This window comes from Podarcis tiliguerta (assembly GCF_965153285.1).
Source record: "Podarcis tiliguerta genome assembly, chromosome: 4".
Classification (NCBI taxonomy): domain Eukaryota; kingdom Metazoa; phylum Chordata; class Lepidosauria; order Squamata; family Lacertidae; genus Podarcis; species Podarcis tiliguerta.
The window spans coordinates 7,091,514-7,111,970 of NC_139537.1; the positions used below are offsets into that span (position 1 = coordinate 7,091,514).

General features: G+C 44.3%; 1 protein-coding gene across 6 annotated transcripts in view; it reads left to right on the top strand.

The window, feature by feature from the left end:
* Positions 1–2,148: 2,148 nt before the first annotated feature.
* The window catches only part of FCHSD2 (FCH and double SH3 domains 2), a 145,944-nt gene continuing 127,635 nt past the window's right edge, over positions 2,149–20,457 (top strand). For 2 of the 6 annotated variants that reach the window (XM_083436398.1, XM_083436400.1), the window contains exons 1-2: positions 2,149–2,486; positions 7,444–7,541. In XM_083436398.1, coding sequence (XP_083292524.1) covers positions 2,466–2,486; positions 7,444–7,541 — 119 coding nt within the window. In that variant the 5' untranslated portion in view covers positions 2,149–2,465. Of the gene's footprint in view, positions 2,487–4,768; positions 7,298–7,443; positions 7,542–20,457 lie in introns of those variants that run through there. The other 4 variants (XM_083436399.1, XM_083436396.1, XM_083436397.1 and 1 more) reach the window with 4 other exon arrangements.

Genomic DNA, 20,457 nt, shown 5'->3' on the forward strand with positions numbered 1-20,457 from the left:
CCACTGCCTTAAAATCTGAAAGCCACTGTGGTGTAGTAGTTAGAGCAGTGGTTCTCAAACAAGAAGAATATTGGGAAACAAAAATTAAAAAACACCTACTGCTTGATTTATATCACAGAACACAACTACTTTATAGTATGATCAAGGGACATCCGGGAAGTATAAAACGATACAGCGACATAAGAATATGAATCATCCCCAAAATATAATTATAAATGAGCCACTTGCATAATGAAGTATGTATACAAACTCAATGAGAGATGTGAGCTTTCTTTTGCAGGGCAATCTCATTTATTAGGTCTAATTTTGAGACAAACACACTCCCATCTCCTCATCAATACAAAGAAACCTTTCTCTTTTCTGATCTTTCATATTTGTCAGAGTTGAAAATCCTTGTTCACAACAATATGCTGTGGAGAACTGTAGAATAGGGAATGCTCCTGCTTTCATTTGAAAAGATATATATATATATATATATATAGCCATATTCTGCAAATTTAATTTTTTCTTATACTATCCTATATGACACTGAAATGTCTCTTTGGTGGTCCTTGAATCTTCCCACCACACTTGTCATTCTCTCCTGCCACACCAATGTGGAATGCCATATTCTTTGAGAACCACTGGGTTAGAGTGTTGAACTAGGAGACCAGGGTTCAAATTCTCACTTTGCCATGAAGTTTGCTGGGTGACCTTGGGCAAGCCTAAGCTACTTAACAGGGTGCTTGTGAGGATAAAGCAAGGAAGGTAACTCACCACCTTGAGTTCCTTGAAGGAGCAAGCTAGAAATGCAGTAAGAAACCTTGGAGAGCAGACTGTGCACAATCTGTTCACTCTGCATCCAGCACACCTCCACCTCTGGTTTTGGGGTGCGGGACACATGTACGTTGGCCATACCCCATTGTTTCTTATGACCTACTGCATTTTTAAAGCGTTAACCCCCCCCCCCCCCTCAGCTCTGATCTGAATTACGAAAAATAATGACTTTTATTTTAAATTGACCCTGAGTCTACAGCCTCAGTATAAGGCAGCTTGGCATGAATGCATCGAGGCTTACTACCCCGCAACCACGCACCGGATGACCGAATTCCCAGGCAACTGCACGCAAGCTCCAGCAGCGGGACCCCAACACGACCACACGTGCATATAGGATCTGCAAATGTATCTCGCCTGCGCCTCGACGCATTCGCGGCGTCTTTCCGCTAGGGGGCAGCAACAGCTAAGCCGGCTCTCGCTATTTAAGCACGCTCACACGCGCCAGCCAATAGGGAGGCGGGGCAGCGTCGGCGCGCGCGCTCCTTCCCCGCCCACTTAATCCGCCTGTCAGTCAAATCAGAGCGCGAGCGCCCCGCTTAAGCCCCGCCCCTCAAGACTCTCCCGTGTTTCCCCGCCCCTTTCTCTCCCCGTGTTTAGGTGGTCGTCTGAATAAGCGGGATGCGGGGCTGGCTTGGAAAGACACCCCCTTTTTGGGAAGGAGAGAATGAAACGGAGACGGAAAGCATTCGCGTTCTCTCTATCTCCCCGTGCCGCCATCCCTTCCCCCCCCACGTTGTCACGGATGTGAAGCGCGGCGGGTTCTCCTTCACACGTGCGAGGCGATGAAAAGCCGGTCCCGCCTGTGTCACACCGACACGCGCGAAGAGGCCACTCACTAAAATAAAAAAACCCTAATTTTTTTGTCCCCTCAGTGAGGCGGGCGGGAGCGCGCGCGCGCCTCATTTTCCGTCTGTCAGGCCGCCTCCTCCTCCTCCCGCTTCCCTCACAGTGAGGGAACCCGTATCCTCGCCTCTTCTCCCCCGACAAATCTCTCTTTCTTTCTCCTCACGCCCCCAACCCATTAGTACTCGCTCTCCTCAGGCCCACACGGGAGGGAGGCGGGCACGCGCGCGCATTCCGTTAGCTGGGCAGCAACGCCGGCGGCGGCGCCTCAGTGAGAAGACCCCGGCGTCGGCGTCGCCGCCGCCTTTTATAACCTCGCCTTCTCGTGCGTCTCCCGCGCGCGCCCCGGACGCGAGGTCTTTCTGCCTCTTTCTCTCTCGCGCGCCAAGCTCCTCCCACCTCTCGCCCGAGGGGCGCAGACGGCGGCGCGGAAAAGGGAGGGCCGAAAGCAGCGCCCCCTTTTCTTCCTCCCACCCCCCCCCCCGGTGCCGTAGCCACGCCCACCGCTCGTTCTCCCTCTCTCCGCCCTGGCCACGCCCACCCGCAGCTCCCTCTCTCCCTCTCTCGCTTTCTGCCTCTGCCGCAGAGAGAGCGAGACGCGCCGGGGACCGAGCTGGGCCGGCTTCGCCTCCTCCTCCTCCGCCGCCGCCGCCGTCTCTCCCGCCGCCTCCTCGGAGCCGACCGTTGCCTGCTCCCCTCCCCCTCCAGCTCCCCTCAGCAGAGCCGCCGTTGCCGCCGCCGCCGCCGTTTGGGGCGGGGAAGGGATTGATGTGGAGGCCGAGAGCGGCAGCGCCGCCGCCTCCGCCATGCAGCCCCCGCCGAGGAAGGTGAGGAGGAGGAGGAGGAGGAAAGGGGGGGGTTGGAGGGCCAGGCCGTGCGGGGGGGGGGACGGGACTGAGGTAAAAATTAAAAACGGGGGGGGAGGGAGGGAGGAGAAAAGGTGCTGCCCCCTCACAGGCGGGGGGGGGGCAGGCTGAATTGAGGGAGGGGGCTCTGAATTGAGGGGGGGGATGCAGAGAGAGAGACAGCCTTGGTTGCAAAAAGGGGGGGGCGAGTACGTAGTGATGTGTGGGGAGGGAAAGGGGAGCGAAGGAGGGGGGGTGGTCCGTGCTTTATAGAGGGTTAGAACGAGGGGGAGAAGAGGGTCGTTGAAGGCCCCGGGGGGGGGGGAGTGTGATTTGGATTTTGGGAGGGTGTGTACGTGTGTGTTATAAATGTGTTGCATTTGGGGGTGGCACCCACCGCAGCAGGGGCTGCAGAGGTGTCCCTTGCGGAACTGGATTTCAGGGTGCGGGGCATGGCAGGGGGGTGGAGGGGGCAGCAGGGAGGGAGGTGTGATGGGGGGGCAACTGGCTGTCAGGCTGGCTGCAGGAGCCTATGAATTGGGATGCAGGTGGAAGGGATGCTTGGTGTTGCAGGCCGGAGGGCAAAGCCACATAGGCTTCCTATTTTGGCGGGGGGGGGGGTGGCATCTTGGGGGAACAGGAAAGGAGGGTTGCAAAGGTGCTATTTGTGTGTCTGCTTGGGCTGCAGAGCTGCTTATGGCAAAGGTGGCACAGGGCGGGGAGGTGCAGAAGACAGGCGTGTGCTTGGGTCTCTTTCCATGAATTGAGGCTTTTTTTTAGGGGGAGGTACAGTGCAACTTGTGAATCTGAGCAAGGATTGCTAGATATATTACTGAGGACCAAAGGGGTACTGGTGGAAGGTAGGTTGCTGTCCCACGCTAAGCGTTTTGGAGGTTGGATTCAGATTGCAGTGGGTGGGGGTTGGTAGCAGGTTGCCCTGGGGCATGGAATTAGTGGGGCCTAAGGGTGCTTTTGACATACTGAGATTTGGGGTGTGTTGAGTGTTGGATGGGCTACCTAAAAGTAAGAGGCCATTGGCACAGTGAAGGGGCCACGGGGCTTTGCAGCAGTGCCATATGCTTGCAGCCAAGTTGGTGGAGGGCAGTGTGTAATTGGGATGGTTGTAACAGCAAGAGAACTAGAACTCAGTACAGGCAACAAGCAGTTGTGAGGTGCTGAAGAGGTGGAGAAAATAGTTGCAGTGAGAGCTGTAGGGATTTTGAGGGTAGGCTGCAGAGGAATGGGAATCGTGGCAGAATATGATTGTTAGGGGGCCAAGTTTGTATCAAAAGTGTCTGAAGGCTGTGGTAGTCAGCTATGGCGATTCGGTCTGTTTGGTGAATGTTTGGGGGTCAGGTTGCTTGTAAGGGGGCAGATTGCCTGCCTTGGTTCGATATGGGGCCAAGTGCAATTTCTGGTGGATGCTGGCTGTCATAGGAAGTTGGAAACAGGCAGGGTTAAATAGGAATGATATGCACTGCAGAGAGCAATGGGAGTGGAAGGTAGGATTCTGGTATAAGAGGACTAAGGTCTTGATCAAAATAGCTATATGGATGCTTGAGTGCTGTGAGATTGGAAGGCTGGTGCTGTTTTAGGGTAGGGTCATGTTGGATCACACAGACCGGGCCACAAAAATCTGTGCTAGCAGGGGTTGTAGCTCCATTGTAAAGCACCTTCATTGCATGTGCAAGTCCTCAGAAGTTTGCTTACAGGTAATTGGCCAGGAGGCCTGCAAAAGACCTTGGACAGCTGCTGTTCATCTGAGCGCATATGTACAGTGCCAAATACACTAGCAAGACACTGAGGCTGCTCCTTGGGGATATGGGATGCATTAGCAAAGTTTGGTGACTTTGTGGTGGCGGGGAAAAGAGGAACTGAGTGTGGATGACAGCATTAAAGAATAAAGAATCATTGTGGTGTCAGGTGTCCTAAAGTTGACTTTGACTACATTGGGATGTTAGGAGGCTGGTCAGCTGTTTGCATTGCAGTCATATGATTCAAGAGCTCTGGTAGGTCAGGACAGCACCATGCTAAAGCCTCTAAAGAAATAAGAGAGGGTTGTAGATTCCTTTATTTTGTGGTGCTTTTGCAGCATCTCTGGTGTTGACACCCAGTGGTGGGGATAATCACTTTGAGAACTTGGGAAGTGAGTTATGGAAGGACTATTAATAGCAATTCAGTCTACAGGACACGGATGAGGGTGGGTGGAGTTAACCATTTGTGTTATAAAAGGGGGAATGAGTAAGTCTCAAGAACTTCGGAGCCTGGATGGATCAGACCAAGACCCAATCTAGTCCAGCATTCTGTTTTCGCAGAACTGTGCACTGTGTGAAGAAGTACTTCGTGTTGTGTGTACTGAATCTTGATAACCAGCTTAATTGGAAAGCTCTGGGTTCTAGTATTATCAGACAGCATGTTTAATGTGATGCACGGGATTGGGGATAAAAAATAATTCAAATAATGCTTTTGGTAGTGTTAGGAGGAGGGTATAGTGCTGTAAGAGTTGAGGACATTACCCTTGAGATCTCGGGGCCTGTTTACTAGAACTCTGTAAAGAGCTGCATATATATGTGTGTTTAAAATGGAACTTGGAAGCTACCGAATATATTGGAGGGTGTGTGTGTGTGTGTGTGTGTGTGTGTGTGTTTGAACTGTGTAAAACAAAAAGCCTGAACTCCTCAGTGCATCAAGATAGCTGGTTACATTTGGGGGAGGGAAGAAGGATGCTTTTCTCTGCCCCTCTGTGTTGTTTTGAGGGTGGACTTGGCCAGGAAGCAGAATTTATGTTACAGGCCATTCTAGTTTCCACTCTGTTTATATTGCATGCAAGTTTATGCATTGTGCACTGTGTTTCAATTTCACAAGGGGATTTTATCTCCATTCCATGGGTTAAGGCAGCTATGCTTGATGAATTTATTTCTCGTGCTGTTTGGATAAAATTCAAACATGTTCAGCTTTTTAGTTTTTAAAAAAAGAATACTGGATTCTCCGTTTGTTTAAAAGTACTAAGTCTTGGCTAACTGGGCATAAAAGCTTGCCTCTTCGTGTTTTTCTAGGATTGGGGCATTCTTGTTGCTGGGGGAGTATTTTCAGGGTTGGGATTGCCAGAAGAGGGGGAGGTGAGATTTCTGTTGCCTAGTGGATAAGATGGGGAAGATTGCTTTTGCTTGAGGGAAGGTCTGTTTCCCTGTTTTTGTTCTTTTTTTTCTTTCTTTCAGAAGAGTTGTGTTTTTTCTCTATATAATGATCTGGCTCAACATGATGCTAAAAGCAAAAAGGGTTAAAAGGTTTGAGCCTGTGTGTTTTAAAAAATGTTTGTGAATTTCTGTGGTGATGCCTATAACGAGTCAGTCCAACCGCTGTCATGCTGCTAAGCGGCAGCTTGAAAAAAACATGACCTCAACATGATATATTGTTACGACACAAAGGTATATTTGACTGCTATATTCAGAAAACATTAAGGATGTTGGACACTCGACTGAGATAATTGCATTTAAAGGTTGATGTTACGTGGAGTCAACCAATGTGAACTTTAGTTGCATCAATCACTGTTCTACAAATCTAATTAATAATAATAGTAATAGTGATCATATGTCTCTGAATACTAGTTGCTGGGAATCGCAACTGGGAGATATGTTAAACCCATATCCAGCTTGCAAGCTTCCCAGAAGCATCTTGTCAGCTATCCTGAGAACAAGATGCTATGCTAGATGGACCATTGGGCAGGTTCAGCAGATTCATCCTGTGTTCTGGTGTTGTTCTTCAACATCCTGAGTTTAGGAGTGCTTTGCCTCTTTGCCCTCAGTATTTGCACTCTTGCTCCAAGCACTACAGAGCTGAATCTCTTGCTGCAAGTGGGTCCGTGCTTGGATGTTTAGAGAGAAGTGAACATATTGCTCGCAGCAGCAAGAAGCAGTGAGAGGCTGTGGGTATGAAAGTTTAAATTCAATACAGTGTTTAGAACAGAGAGAAATAAGGACTCACGTAATCCACATTATCTGCATTTTAAGAATAATTTTGAGAAACGTTTCAGTAAGCTTTTTGGCACCTTGGAATTCTGAGCGCCCTCTCCCTCCTTGTTTGTTTTTTTGCCAACTTCATATGTGACCTGACTGCAAGGTGACATCTCAGTAGCTCAAGGCTTGAGACTCTGAGTTCTCTTGATTGTTTGACTGTTTAGCAATCTGAAAACTTTGCTTGCAATACCATCCAAAGGCAAAGTTTTTTGCATTATGCCAGCTTGAGATATTCAAAATTGGATATGCAAATGACTTTACTTTGGCAAACTCGCCGATGTTAGTTGCTACAGTTGTCAAATTATAAAATGAGAGTATTGTGGATTAGGGATCCATAAATTTTAGGTTGGCTCACTAGTTGGCCGTTATTTGCCTTTGCTTCTAACTTGTTCTCAAGCTCCATAGTACATCCTGGGGTAGCTTGGCTGAGTGGGAGAAGAGATTCGGAAAAAGAAAGAGGGGTGTTTTCTGTAATACCGGATTTGGGTAAAATTGTGAGAAACATGTGCCTTTCTGCCTTCTTCAGAGCTCACTGCAATAGAGAAGTGGCTCCTACTCTTCCTTAGTGGTGGTGAGGTGCTTTCCGTGCTAACATTTGGTCTGCTTGCTTCAAATCATCGTGACATGAGACCTGCTCCTCAAGTTTACTGCAGTTCAGAGAAAATTCAGAGGAGGGGTATGTTTGCTACATGGTGCCTTCCAGGAGTGTAGACCATATAAACAGATTGGTGGAGGGCATGTTGCCTATTCTACAGTTTGGAACTGCAGTGTTTAGAAGTCAGCAAAAACATGTCGCTGTTCATGGAGCTTGTAATATGAAATAATATGTTCCAGAATATAGCATCTTGAGAACCAATTTTACAAGAATAAAACAGATTTTAAATTACACCTTTCGCTATATGTCTTATTATTATTTTTTTAAGGTGAAAATCACTCAAGAGCTAAAACTCATCCAGGCTGAACAGATGACAAAAATTCAAGCCAAACATCAGGCAGAATGTGACTTACTTGAAGATATGAGGTAAGGCTACAACAAACACTCCCAGATTCTTTTCAGAGCTCCTTTTTGGAAGAACATTTGGGTTACAAAACTCCGGGAACTGACGATGGAATTTCCTCTTGGATTTCCTGCTTTTAGACTCTTAAAGCATTGACACAGCTGGAAATTATAACTGGAACTAACACAATGCATACTTGCTCAGTTTGAAAGAGGGGTGGCTATAAATATGTGTCATGAACAATCCCGGTCCTTCTGGCAATATTCTTCTTATAGAAAGCTCTCTGATGCTTCCTAGCTTTACCTTACAAATGTTAGGGTGTGGTAATTCACCTAAATTGCATGTAACTAACTTTTCTTAATTCAGCCTTTATGCAACTGTCCTTTATGTTGATCAGTACAAAATTCGTTTATAACCTGATCTTAATGGGGAATTTCTTGTTCTTAGTGTTTATGCATTTTATTGCCAAAGCAACTATGGGGAGTAATGTGTATCTGAGAAGCATCTGGAGAAATAATCAATAGCTCCATTTAGAGACCATTGATTTCTAGCATGGACATGTTGAGGAATATTTAAATGTCAATAAACCTGTAGCTGCCCTTTCCCTCTCAGTACTGCAAATTCAAAAAGATTACCTAGGCTTACATATCAGCACATAGAAAAGGTGGAAGAGACAGATTAGAAAGTGTCGGCTTGATAAAGTCCTATAATCTGACAGTACTTCTGTATCACTGAAATTCTTCTAAAAAGCTCCGTAGTCTATGAAGATCAATATCTTAACTAGTTAAACTTGCTTTTTATGGGAAAGATTGCAGCATATGGTATGTAAAAATAGCGAGTATGCATTCTTGGTGAAATAAAACTTTAGTTAACCACGGTCAGGTTGATTTGAGTAGGTTGTTTATAGGGATTACACTTTATGACTGCGGCACTTGGTTGCAAGTTCAGGAACTCCTCTCTCAATACTTTCTATAGCATGACACATGTAAAGTTGTGATATCTAGAATATGTAATCATAGGGTCATCTAGTCCAGACCCTACAGTGAAGGAGTCTTTTGTCCAAGGTGGGGCTTGAGCCCACAACCTGGGATTAAGAGTCTCTTACTCTACCAACTGAGCCATCCCAAGCAAATATGTCTGTTGTAATATAATATATGGTAAGTGGTTGTTTACAGTCTTCAGTCTTTATCAAACAAAAGACCTGTGCAGGGCAGTCTATAGTTTCATGGGGGATGAATTCTCAGGATTCCTTATTGGGGGGGGGGGTCCTCCGTGTTTTACATGGAATGGCTGTGTAGAATTCCTCATATGATAAATTGGGGTAACTTGCATTCAAAATTTCAAATATGCCCCTGAAACCTGGGTATTTGAAAATTCAGGCTTACGTTCTGAATAGTTCTTTTCTATGTTAGTTTCTGAAGCGTTGCAGTGCGAGATAAGGAGGAAGATAACAGGTGCACCTACATAGAGAACATCTGTAATAGAGAATTCTTTACCTGTGCTGATCTGCAAAGTGTTTCAGTTTTAGTTCATGAAAAGGATCTGCAGCTGGCCTGCCGTTGTTGTGGTTGGAGTTTGATCTCTTCACTATAGCAATCAAAGGTTCAAGGTTCTTCGGAAATAACAAGACCGTACAGCATAGGATCTGGCCCTTTTCCGGTTTTGCTTGCTTCAAGAGGCTTTGGTAGGTTGAAGAAATCCATCCAGCATATGAGTGCTGGGGAACCTCTGACCTGCTGGATGCAGCAGCAGCAGCTAATATTCTTCCAATACTTGTCAACCATTCTTGCTCTCTTCATGTGTTATAACTAGTACGCATCTCTTCCCCAAGACTGAGGGACAATCACAGTCAGTCAAACTTGCACAATCTCATACAAATCCAGTTGTGAAACTTCTGTAGGGAAACAAGTATCCTGCCTAATAACTGCTAGATCTTACAACAATTCATGCATTAAAATAAGACAGGCAGACACTAACCAAATGGTTCATCTGCTTTAGACTGTAGCTACCTTTTTTAAAACAACAGCAGCAACAACAACAACAACAGAGACCTGGGCAACAGCAAACCTTGTCTTTCCGGTGGGTAGAATCAGATGCCCCCTGAAATCCAGATGGGGTGGTTTAGTTATATTTCAAAGTTCTCTTAAGATTCACTAAAGAGTGTACTGTTAATTAAGTGCCAGCACGCTCTCCTCTTTTTTTTACTCATCTAACTTGTTAAATACGAGCTGAAAAATCTGTTGTCTGCTGACAGCCAATTTTAAGATTCTGTGCTGTTACTGTTGATATTTGTAAATGCCTGAAACATAAGTGATCTGATTTTTCCAACTGTGCTTCAGTTGTCGTGGTTTCCCATTCTGGCTGTGATAATGTCCATTCCTGATCATAAAGTTTTTGGACTGCTTTTAAAAATTATTTTGTAATTTTGGTGTCAAATATGCACTGCTAATTATTGCAGAATAATTGGCACTTCTACACTTAAATGTAACTAGCAATTCAGAGTCAGCACTGATTATTCAAAGCAAGTAGAATTAAGGTGTTCTCTTAGCAGAACAGAGGTACATGGACAAAAGCGCATATCTGAGTTAACATACAAAGGACTGTTCACTTCTGCATGTTTTGTTTCTACAGTAAGTCTATTGCTCTTGTTATTATTGGGTTAATAATTAGGGGTCATATTATACACAGATGGTGAATGCATAAGGGTTCAGGTTCATTCTTGGGCTCTGGTCGTTGTGGCCTGGGTTCGTGTTTGGGCTCTGGTGTGGGCAGCCTGGGGTCCGTTTCGGGCTCTGGCATGGGTGACCTGAGTTCAGGCTCTGGCTCTGCCCCAATTTCTTAATTTGGGGTTCAAAAAAATAGGGATTGTTGGTATTATTCATGGGGGCATTTTATACATGGAAAAATACGGTACCTAAAAATTAAAATTCAAATAACTCCTAATGAATGGATTTCTGCACCTATTGAGCAATGGAGGGTGATAATTTATGTTCTTCAGCAACTGAGATAGCAATAGAGGTGACAGAATGTTGCAGCGTGGATAGTATCTGTTTAGGGTTCCTGCCATCCCATCCCCCCTCCACCCAGTTTTCTGACAAACACCCCCCCTCCCCCTGGTTATTCAACAGGCTTTGGCTGTTGAGCTGGAGTGGGGGCTTTTGCAAATTTTGAGGCTCCATTTGTGTGTGTGTGGTGCCATTTTTGACTACATAAGAAGTGGCACTTGGGAGAATTGGGAGCTCTGTTATCATAGATGATGTACAACTGAACTTGATAAATGAGCTGTGTTCTTAAAACGGCTATACAAGTTACTAATTCGTGCTTTAGCAAATGTGATTAGTAAGACTGAGAACATTCTACAAATGTGCACACTTTTTTTTTTACTCCTGCAATTTGTATTGGGAAATGGAGGTCCCTCCAGAGGTTACAGATCTTTTTCTGAACTAGCTTCTTTTGCAGTTGCCTTCTATAATGTAAATACACAAGGAAAATGTTTTGTTTTAAACATGAATCTTAATTTACTGTGCACTGTAGTTTGCAGGAATTTTTAGTAACTAGCCACATGGCATATTGTTGTGGAATAGATGACTTCTTTTGACTCTTACTGTGCTGTCCCAGATTTGACTAGGAGTTCAGAACTGTGTTTGTAAAAGAGTGATGTTTATTTTTAACCACCTTGCTTGTACAAAAAGTGAAAGTAATCTGACGCTGGAACTGGATGTGATACAAGCATGGAGGTGTGGATTTGGCATGGTGGCTCATCTTCACAGAGGGACAGAAGGTTGCTTGTCTCAGGAGTATGTGTCATGGCTTGTTTAAAGATGAGCCAACACTCTCTATTATGCACCAAAGCTTGCATTTCATAATGTGCTCCAAAATAAATTCAGTTCTTTTTAGTATTTCTCAGTGGCCACTTTGCTGTAAACCACACCCAAATTAAAAACATTAAAAAGCCCACTGCTCACAGAGTAAAATATTAAGTCCCCAGCAGCTTCAGATCACAGTTAAAATGTATAATTTAGAATGGGTTACCCATGCCATCCACCGGAAGAAAATGTCTACTAAAACTGCCATGTCTTCAACTGCCAGTGAAAGAGCCAGGCAAGACCTTTCTCAAAATGCATCCTAAAAAGTGGGGGCTGTTTGGGAGAAGACCTGGCCTGAGCTTACCTGCTTGAAGGAAAGGCTGGAAAGTGAGGCCTTCCAGGTTTAAATTAGGAGGTGCATTCAACAGGTGGTATTCCTTTAGGATACACAGGCCCCGGAGCTTAGTCCTAGCGTTTGCTCTCTTTGCAGGGCTTGGACCTTTAATAATTCCCTACAGTACAGTCGCATCTTAAGCACTTTTAACTTGGGTGATTTCAACCATATGTGGTCGGAGGCTGGTGACTGAAAATCCCACAAGTTAAATGCGAACAAGGCAGAGAGCTTAAAAGCTTTTTGTGCTGGTAAAACCTGCAAAAGAGCTTTTTAGCTCTCTGCCTTCCTTTGAGGGACAGGGAGGGCAAGGCGTTCTTGGCGCGCTGCCTGCAGCGGCCCCAGGATGCTCACTGGGGAGTTTTTTCCCCAAGGGTTTAGATATACATTATATAATTTTATTTGTATGCTGCTTTTCCATGGTTCAAACCATGCTCAAGGCGGCTTACAACATGAAGAAACACATAATTACAACATAAACAAACTATCCAAAAATACACAACCAAATTGAACAATTTCCACATAAATCATAATATCTAAAAAACAAAGAAACATCAGTAACAGCAACAAACTCCCCTAAGCAATACCTGAGCCCAAGAGTCTGTTTATCGGCCTGTGTTTTGTAGCTGGAGTCAGTCTGGGTTCTGCCCTCCTAGTCCTTCCAGGACTCATAGCTATATGCATTTTTGCATATAAATGCAACCCTTGGAACCAAACACCTGCATAAGATACTGTGCAGTATTCTGTCCTTGAACACTGAGATAAAACTAGTGGTGTAGGCTACAGCCACACAATTAAGAACTTGCCCAGCGTTCTGTTTCCAGCAGAGGCAAGCCAGAGGCTTCAGTAAGTTCATCAGATTGTATGAAACTGATAACTGTCTCCAGCATCTGGCAATCATAAATTAACCATGTTACCTTCAGAACATTAGGGTTCTTTTCAGCTATCCTGGCCAGAGCTATTGATAAAAAGACACATCTTCCATTGATTTCTCTATTTCTTTTCAAAACAAACTGGCTGACTTAATGCCAACCACTGAAATCCACCCACCACTTCCTGAAGCCCTCCCGGCTTTACCATGTCTTCAGAGGAAGGGAGTTGGTAAACACAAAATAGCCACATGAAAGACAGAACACACCCACTGCAAATAAGATTCACTTCTGTACTGATTCTTCATGAGGCATCGCCTGAACAGAGGTGTTATTATTGAAGCTTTCTCACTGATAATGTGCTTTTTTTTTGACCACTGGCTTACTGCCTATCATTTTCACTCTATGAATTGAGCTAATGGGAGTTTTTGGGGTTGCATGTATGTGTTTTGCCAGTGCTGGAATTGAATAATAGTAAAATTGAAAGGAACCGAGGCACAATTTGGCCATCGAGTTCAACTTATGTAACTTGTGACCCATCACACCAAATGGGAGGTAGGGGCACATGGTGGGTCAGTAAACATTTTGTTCTTGCTGCCCATCTGGAACTAAAATGCCAGGGGGGTTGCCAGGCATCTGACACACAGCCCAATATATGGCTGGCTTGCAGCTTGGTAGGTCACAGATTGTGTAAGACCCACCTACCGTATCCTCTGCTCAAATGCAGGGCCATTCATCCACCAACCGAATAAAGCTCAGCTCCCTAACCATCTTTCCGCTAATTTTGTTGGCATCCATCAGTCTCCAGAGAGAATGGAGTGTACTTTGGGGGGTGAAGTCAGATCCCACTGCATTAGTAGCACTGAAGTGACCTCCCCGAGGCACAAGCCTGGGCAGTGTGGCTGGAGGTCCTGAGAAGCCCAGACAACAAAATCTCCCTCTCAGCCTCGCTGTGTAGTCCAAAGAAAAGTAGAACAATACATTTGGTACCAGCTTAGCTGCAGGAGTTGCTGGAACGAGGCACCATCCAGCCATCTTAGGGACTCCCTCTAGATTTGTGTAGGGTTTACTCCTTAGCCTTTTCTTCTCATGAAGATATCCCACAAGGCAGCAGAGGTTTAGGATCCGTTTTCCTTTCCCTAAATGGGCTACCATCCCAGGTTGATGAGCCCCATCTGCCCCTCACTTCCCTCTACAGCTCATGCAGAAACCACCTTCTTGACCATTGGACCCACTATCGGTCTTGTCTACGCAATCCACCAGAGCCTGTCTTTGAATGCAGGGATAGTCCTTAACTCGCTGAGGGTTTAAGACTCATTGGCTACACTCACCTGGTTTAGCTGGCCAGTCAAAGCTATAATTTACTATGTACTAAGGTAAAGGTAAAGGACCCCTGGACAGTTAAGTCCATTCAAAGGTGACTATGGGGTGCAGCGCTCATCTTGCTTCAAGTCAAGGGAGCCCACGTTTGTCCGCAAACAGCTTTCTGGCTCATGTGGCCAGCATGACTAAACCACTGCCAATCATTCTCAAAAGACATAAAAGCTTGGTGAGTTATCCTTCCATCTTTTATGTTACTGGGGGGAAAAAAGTGTAGATAAAGAATACTTGGTTATGTGGTTTCTATCCAACAAGTATCTCAGTAGCAGGGAGGAATAGATTAAAGTAGTGTATCTAAATTTGGGAAGAGCCTGGTCCTACAGAAGTTTGAAATTATGGGGTGAAATCAGAAGATGCTACATACTGCTAACTCAGGTATCGTAAGCAAATCATGTTTTGATTATTGGGTATATGTCTTAAACGGAATAACTGAGTATAGCCTGTCATTGATGATGTACCTAACAAAACATAAAAGCATCAAAGCAGAAACATTATTTCATTACATTGTTGTAACAATGTGTTAGTTAACAAGTGACACAGATTCCAAGCACTAATTAGAGAAATATGTTCAAGAAATAGACTTCAAAATCAAGATGCCTATTCGACATAGACTGTGGCATTGTAGAAACTCAGCATGGGAATAAAAGCAGTTACTGAATTCAATTTTCTCTTAATGTATAGAAATTGAAGAACAGGGCGAGAAAGGGGTACTTGGAGAAAAACTCCTACAAATAAAATGTGCTTTGAGTAACTGTAATTCACATCTTCTTTAACACATATCTTAGCAGCTACAACTTGGTTTACCATGTGAAAAGGATCGGAGGTGAACATATTAAGGTCTTCTGCTCTTTGAGTAAGGTAAAGGAACCCCTGACCATTAGGTCCAGTCGTGACCGACTCTGGGGTTGCGGCGCTCATCTCGCTTTATTGGCTGAGGGAGCCGGCGTACAGCTTCCGGGTCATGTGGCCACCATGACTGAGCTGCTTCTGGCGAACCAGAGCAGCGCACAGAAATGCTGTTTACCGTCCCGCCGAAGTGGTACCTATTTATCTACTTACACTTTTGATGTGCTTTAGAACTGCTAGGTTGGCAGGAGCTCTTTGAGTAGATGTTAGTAAAAAAGCAACTCTTTCCACTAATCAAAGTCATGGCTCTAGAAAGAATTATTAAGACTGGTCAGATTTCTAGGCTCCCTTTGCACTGAAGGTTTTTCAAATACTATTGATGTTTACCTTGTCCTGTTTCCAGACACCAGCAATCTAAATTTCCTTTCCTTCTAAACTTTCCAGTTACAAGAAAAGCTTCTGAGCCTGCCTTCCAGCTTTAGCAATTTTTGTTTGCTGTAGAAGAGACTGCCTTGTGTTTGGGAACGCACCTGAGCATGTAGTGGAAATCTTAAAAGCAAATATGTTCAGCTAGCAGGCACAACGTAATGTGCTGCGTGAGCCATAGAATACAACATGTACAGCAAATATGATAAACAGGGATCTGTGATCAGGAATCTGATTAGAGGAAAGAGGGAGGAAATTGAGAAATGCAATACTTAGTGGCTGAGCTGTGAGACTGTAGCTTGCTGTTTGATTTGCATCTCTTTCAGAGCAAATGCTTTAACAATATTGAGCAGGGGAAATGTTATATTGAAAGGACATTAATGCATAGCATGGAGAGCGCTCTGGATTTTGCTTCTTTTTGAAGGAACTAAATTAAAAGTGTTGGTGCCTTTCAGTCGTACTCTTATTACAACAGACAGGTAATTTTTGAAAAACAGATAATATTTCCTAGGTTTCTTTCCTTGGGGGCACCTAATACAGTTTCTGCCACTCCTTCATTCTCCACCATAATTATTTTCTTACTAATGCCAGGTCTTTTTTTAAAAACACACTGAAAAAACCACCCCAAAACACTCTTGAAAGAAAATCAGCTACATCTAGCAATTATTCTTCATTATAGTTACCAGACTATTTTATATTCTAAACCACTCTGTGATCTTAGGATGAAGAGCAGTGTAGAAATGTAATAAACAAACAAAGAAACAAACATTTTACTTATTTGCTGGTAGCCCCTAGATTGTTCTTTGTGCCAGAGTTTGTGAGTCCAACCGCTTTCCCTACTAGCCTTAGGATATTTGGAACAGTAGTAGTTTCAGGGGTGAGATCATCCAGCATTTCTTTCTATTATTACTAGAACTTTCTAGCTAAGGTCTTATAGACACATGCTAGTCAAAACCCTCCGTGTAACTTCAACACCATTGGCATTTCAAGTTCTCTGAAAGACATGCTGGCCCTTCATTGGCAGATTCTCAGGGCTTCACCCTTCATTGGCAGATTCTCAGGGCTGTTCACAGCGTAATGCAATATAAAAGCACAAAATAGACAATAAAAACAGGAACAGAAAGACACAAACCAATAACCTCTCTCCCCTCCACCCACACAGTATGCATACTGGATCCGTTTCAGTCGGGACTTAGGCCCGGGTTTGGCACAGAAACTGCTTTGGTCATCCTGTATGATGACTTCTGTTGGGGGAGAGACAGAGGAAATGTGTCCCTGTTAATTCTCATCAACATCTCAGTGGCTTTTCATACCATCAACCATGCTATCCTTCTGGAGTAGCTGTCCTACTTTGCAGGGTTGTGGGATGACACTGTGTTGTGGTGGTTCCAATCCTACTTGGATGGCTATTTCCAGAGGGTGATGCTTGCCGAGTGCGACGTGGCCCCATGGAGCCTTCAGTGTGGGGTTCTTCAGGGTTTAGCTTTATCCCCCACATTGTTTAACATCGACATGAAACCGCTAAGTGGGGTCATCCAGAGTTTTCGAGCCTGTTGTCAGCAATATGCTGATGACACACAGCTCTGCTTCTCAATTACATCTGCAGGTGGGGCAGTGGATGTGCTGGACCATTGTTTTGTCTCAGCAATGGCCTGGATGAGAGCCAACAAACTGAAGCTCAATCCAGAAAAGACTGAGGTACTGTTAGTGGGTAGTTCCCTAGACCGGATGGATGGGAGGTTGCCTGCTCTTGATGGGGAGCAGATATGTAGTTTAGGGTACTTTGGGCCACAGGTGGCCTTGGTGACATGAAGAGCCTTCCATCAGCTTTGGCTGGTGGCCCAGCTGTGCCCCTATCTGGGCAGGGATAGCCTAGCCTCTGTCATCCATGCTCTGGTGACTTCTAAGTTAGATTACTGCAATATGTAATATGTGGGGCTGCCTCTAAATACAGTCCAGAAACTTAGGCTGGTGAAGATTTACATTAATCTTGTCTCTGGAAAACTCTGTATCCCATAATATAGCCTTGGGAGATTTAGTAGATTAACTTTGAACACAGTGACATTTTAGCCAATATTTGGAACTATAGGTTGGATCCCAAGAACCATGAGTGGAGTTCCATTTGTGAATGAGGCATTCCTGCCCCTTCCCTCCTCGCTGTACAAATATGGGGCAGCATTTTTGTTAGTACAAGGGTTAATGCTCACATAAGAGGATTTCCTGTTCCCCCATTAATTTCTTTGGAGGGGTTGGGGGAACCACAAAATTACTTTAAAGGGGTATTGGGAGATGAAAGGGGGAGATAATTCCATTGTCGCACCAGCACAAGATTTTTCCTTCACATTCTGCTGAGCGCTATATTGAATACAACCCTTGGTTTCAACTAGCATGTTAGATTTTCTGAGTTGAGTCCAAACCGTTGCCCTGGGGATTAGTGAATAAAATAGATGGCCTTGGCAGTTATAAACTCTCCAACCTGGCACACAGCACCCTTTTAAAGAAAAAATATACATTTACTTCATTGTGTATAACTAATACTTCATATGCATCGTTAACAATGATGGGGTCCAACCCTCCTTTCTGGCAAGTTTAAATGTTGGTTGCAAATTTCCATAGTGGATATTACAGTGTTTCTTGCTATAATTCCTATAGATTTTTATCTTGCTTTGACTACAGAATACCAAAGAGCCAGCCTTTTGTTTATCTGTGACATAAATTGGCACCATGTGGTGTAGTATATCCGTAAAATGGGTGATGTATAGGTGACATGTTCAAAGATTATGATAACACGAGGGGACAGATATCACATGGTTCTGCTTTTTCAATGAAGTGTTTGTGAAGCTTGCAGCTGCTTCAGATAGAATTGTGTGTCAAGTTAAAACTGCACCATACCGGTATGCTTTTGGTATGTGCCATGGAATGCTTTGACTTCATGAAACAGTACCTTCTTTTATCATCTGCAAATCCAAACATCAGTGAGCACTGTGACCTTGACTGCGTGTCTTAGCTGTAACACCTTTGCAAATATCAAAATTCAGTTCTATGTCCATACAACTGTTCTTTCTTTTCTAAAGTCATGTGACTCCACCAGTGTACACAAACATTGGATCACGAGTGTAAGCTACTACAGCTTAAAATTTCCATTCCTTCCAAGACCTGAACAGATATTGCTTGGTTATCACTTTGCAAGCTCATACTCCTGCTGTATTGTAGATCTGTGAGATATAATGACCAGAAGGGGTGAGCAATGAGGTGGCCAAGTTGTGGAAGACTCCAGATTGTTTGTGTGGGCAATGAACACAAAGGGATTTCATAGAGCTCCAAAACGATCTCTTGAAACGCTGTGAGCAGGCAAGACAATGGCAAATGTCATTCAGTGAAAGCTTAATGCGATGCACACTGGGACAAAAAATATTATTTCAACTGTACACAGATATAGACTGAGTTGATGGTGGCTAAGCAGGAAAGAGGTCTTTGACGTTCAATGGAACGTCAACCCGGTACACAGCAGCTGTGAAAGGCAGATTCCACAATGAGCATCATTAGCAAGAAGATCAAAAATAAACCCACATTGCAATGCCTTTATATAAATGTATATCATGTTCACTCTTAGAATATTGTTTACAGTTCTGGTTGCTACACCTTGAAAAGCTTGAGAGGGCTCTCATGCTCATGTCCTGTTTTTGGTTGGGTGCTGAGAAGAAGATGCTAGACTGCATACTGTATTATTTTCCAATATTCTTCCCACCTATGCTTTCTGGGATGGTGGTGGATATGTTGTGCATGCAGAATCCTCCAAGTTCACAGAGTGCGTCAGACCATTGCTCCATGTCATCCAGGTTGAATACAAGAAGCTGGGTTTTGCTTTATGAGCTGTCAACACTTTGGATCCTTCCCATATTTAGAAGCTGCCCTCCTCTATGTGTTCCGTTGTGATCTTGACCTCTCAACTTTGCATCAAGCTTGTATTATGGGGTATCCTGCAGTTCTGGCACTCCTTCTGGAGATTTGCCAATAAACTCAAGCACTTCCCAGAAGTGCTGCAATACATTTTTATTTGCACTGGCACTTATAATTGGAAGGTCATTCTAATTCTGATGCTATCTTAGTACATTAATAGGTGTATCTGATGGTTCGCTGTGGACACAGGAGGTTCCTGAATCACAATGAGTGATGACATTTCTTCCTTGGAGGAAAGAGCTGCTTTAATGCTCGACTCAGAAAGGGATACAGGATCACATGTGCAGTTTGCATGCAACTCTGTTCCAGGGTTGCAGGTCTTTGCCACCAGAGGAGGCACTTGATAGTTTGACCAAGTGGTCAGGCGGCTGTTGAATTCTCTGCTGGAACTGGTGAGATAGTAGTTGCAAAACTCACATGCTTGCTCAAATAAACTTTATATGTTCTTAAGGATGCTCAGACTTTTTGTTAACTCTCAGGATTGAGGGGAGCTTTAACAGAAAAGACCTCTTCAATGGTTTTGCCAGTTAATACCGGATACCTAGAGGCTGTTTTCCACTGTTAAATATGTTGGTGGTACATGAGTCTCCAAGGCTTGTAGGGTACAAGTAGCATACTTTGGAGTCTAGGCATTGAGCCAGCCCTTGAGTTCATCTGGTGATATATATATATAAACAATATAAGAGGTAACCCATCGGATTGTTGTCTCAGCATTCTTGTTAGAGGGACAGCACTAGCTATTGTCTGCTAATTCTTGGAAATATGAGAGAGGATTGATTTTGTAGAAATTACTCGTATTACTTTTGTTCTTTGTTAAATAAAAAAAATAATTAAAGGGTAGCTTAATACTGTCTAGACCAGTGATGGCCAAACTTGGTCCTCCAGCAGTTTGGGACTACAGTTCCCATCATCCCTGACCACTGGTCCTGTTAGCTAGGGATGATGGGTGTTGTAGTCCCAAAACAGCTGGAGGGCCAAGTTTGGCCATCACTGGTCTAGATGAAGTAATTACCAACAGTAAAAGCCAGTCAGGGCTTTTATGATGTATTTCTAGCATATTTGAGCACATCTATTACTAGCAGCTTTTAATGCAAGCAATTCTATGATTACCTTCTTCCATAGCTACTGTTCATACCAATGTTCCCCTCCCCCCTGGGAAAAACCACCAGTCTTGGTACTCCATTGTGTCTAGGATGAAATGTTCTTCTAAGCATTTGATGTACTCCAGTGTCTTTCTGATGAAAGCAGAATTGCTGCCTAG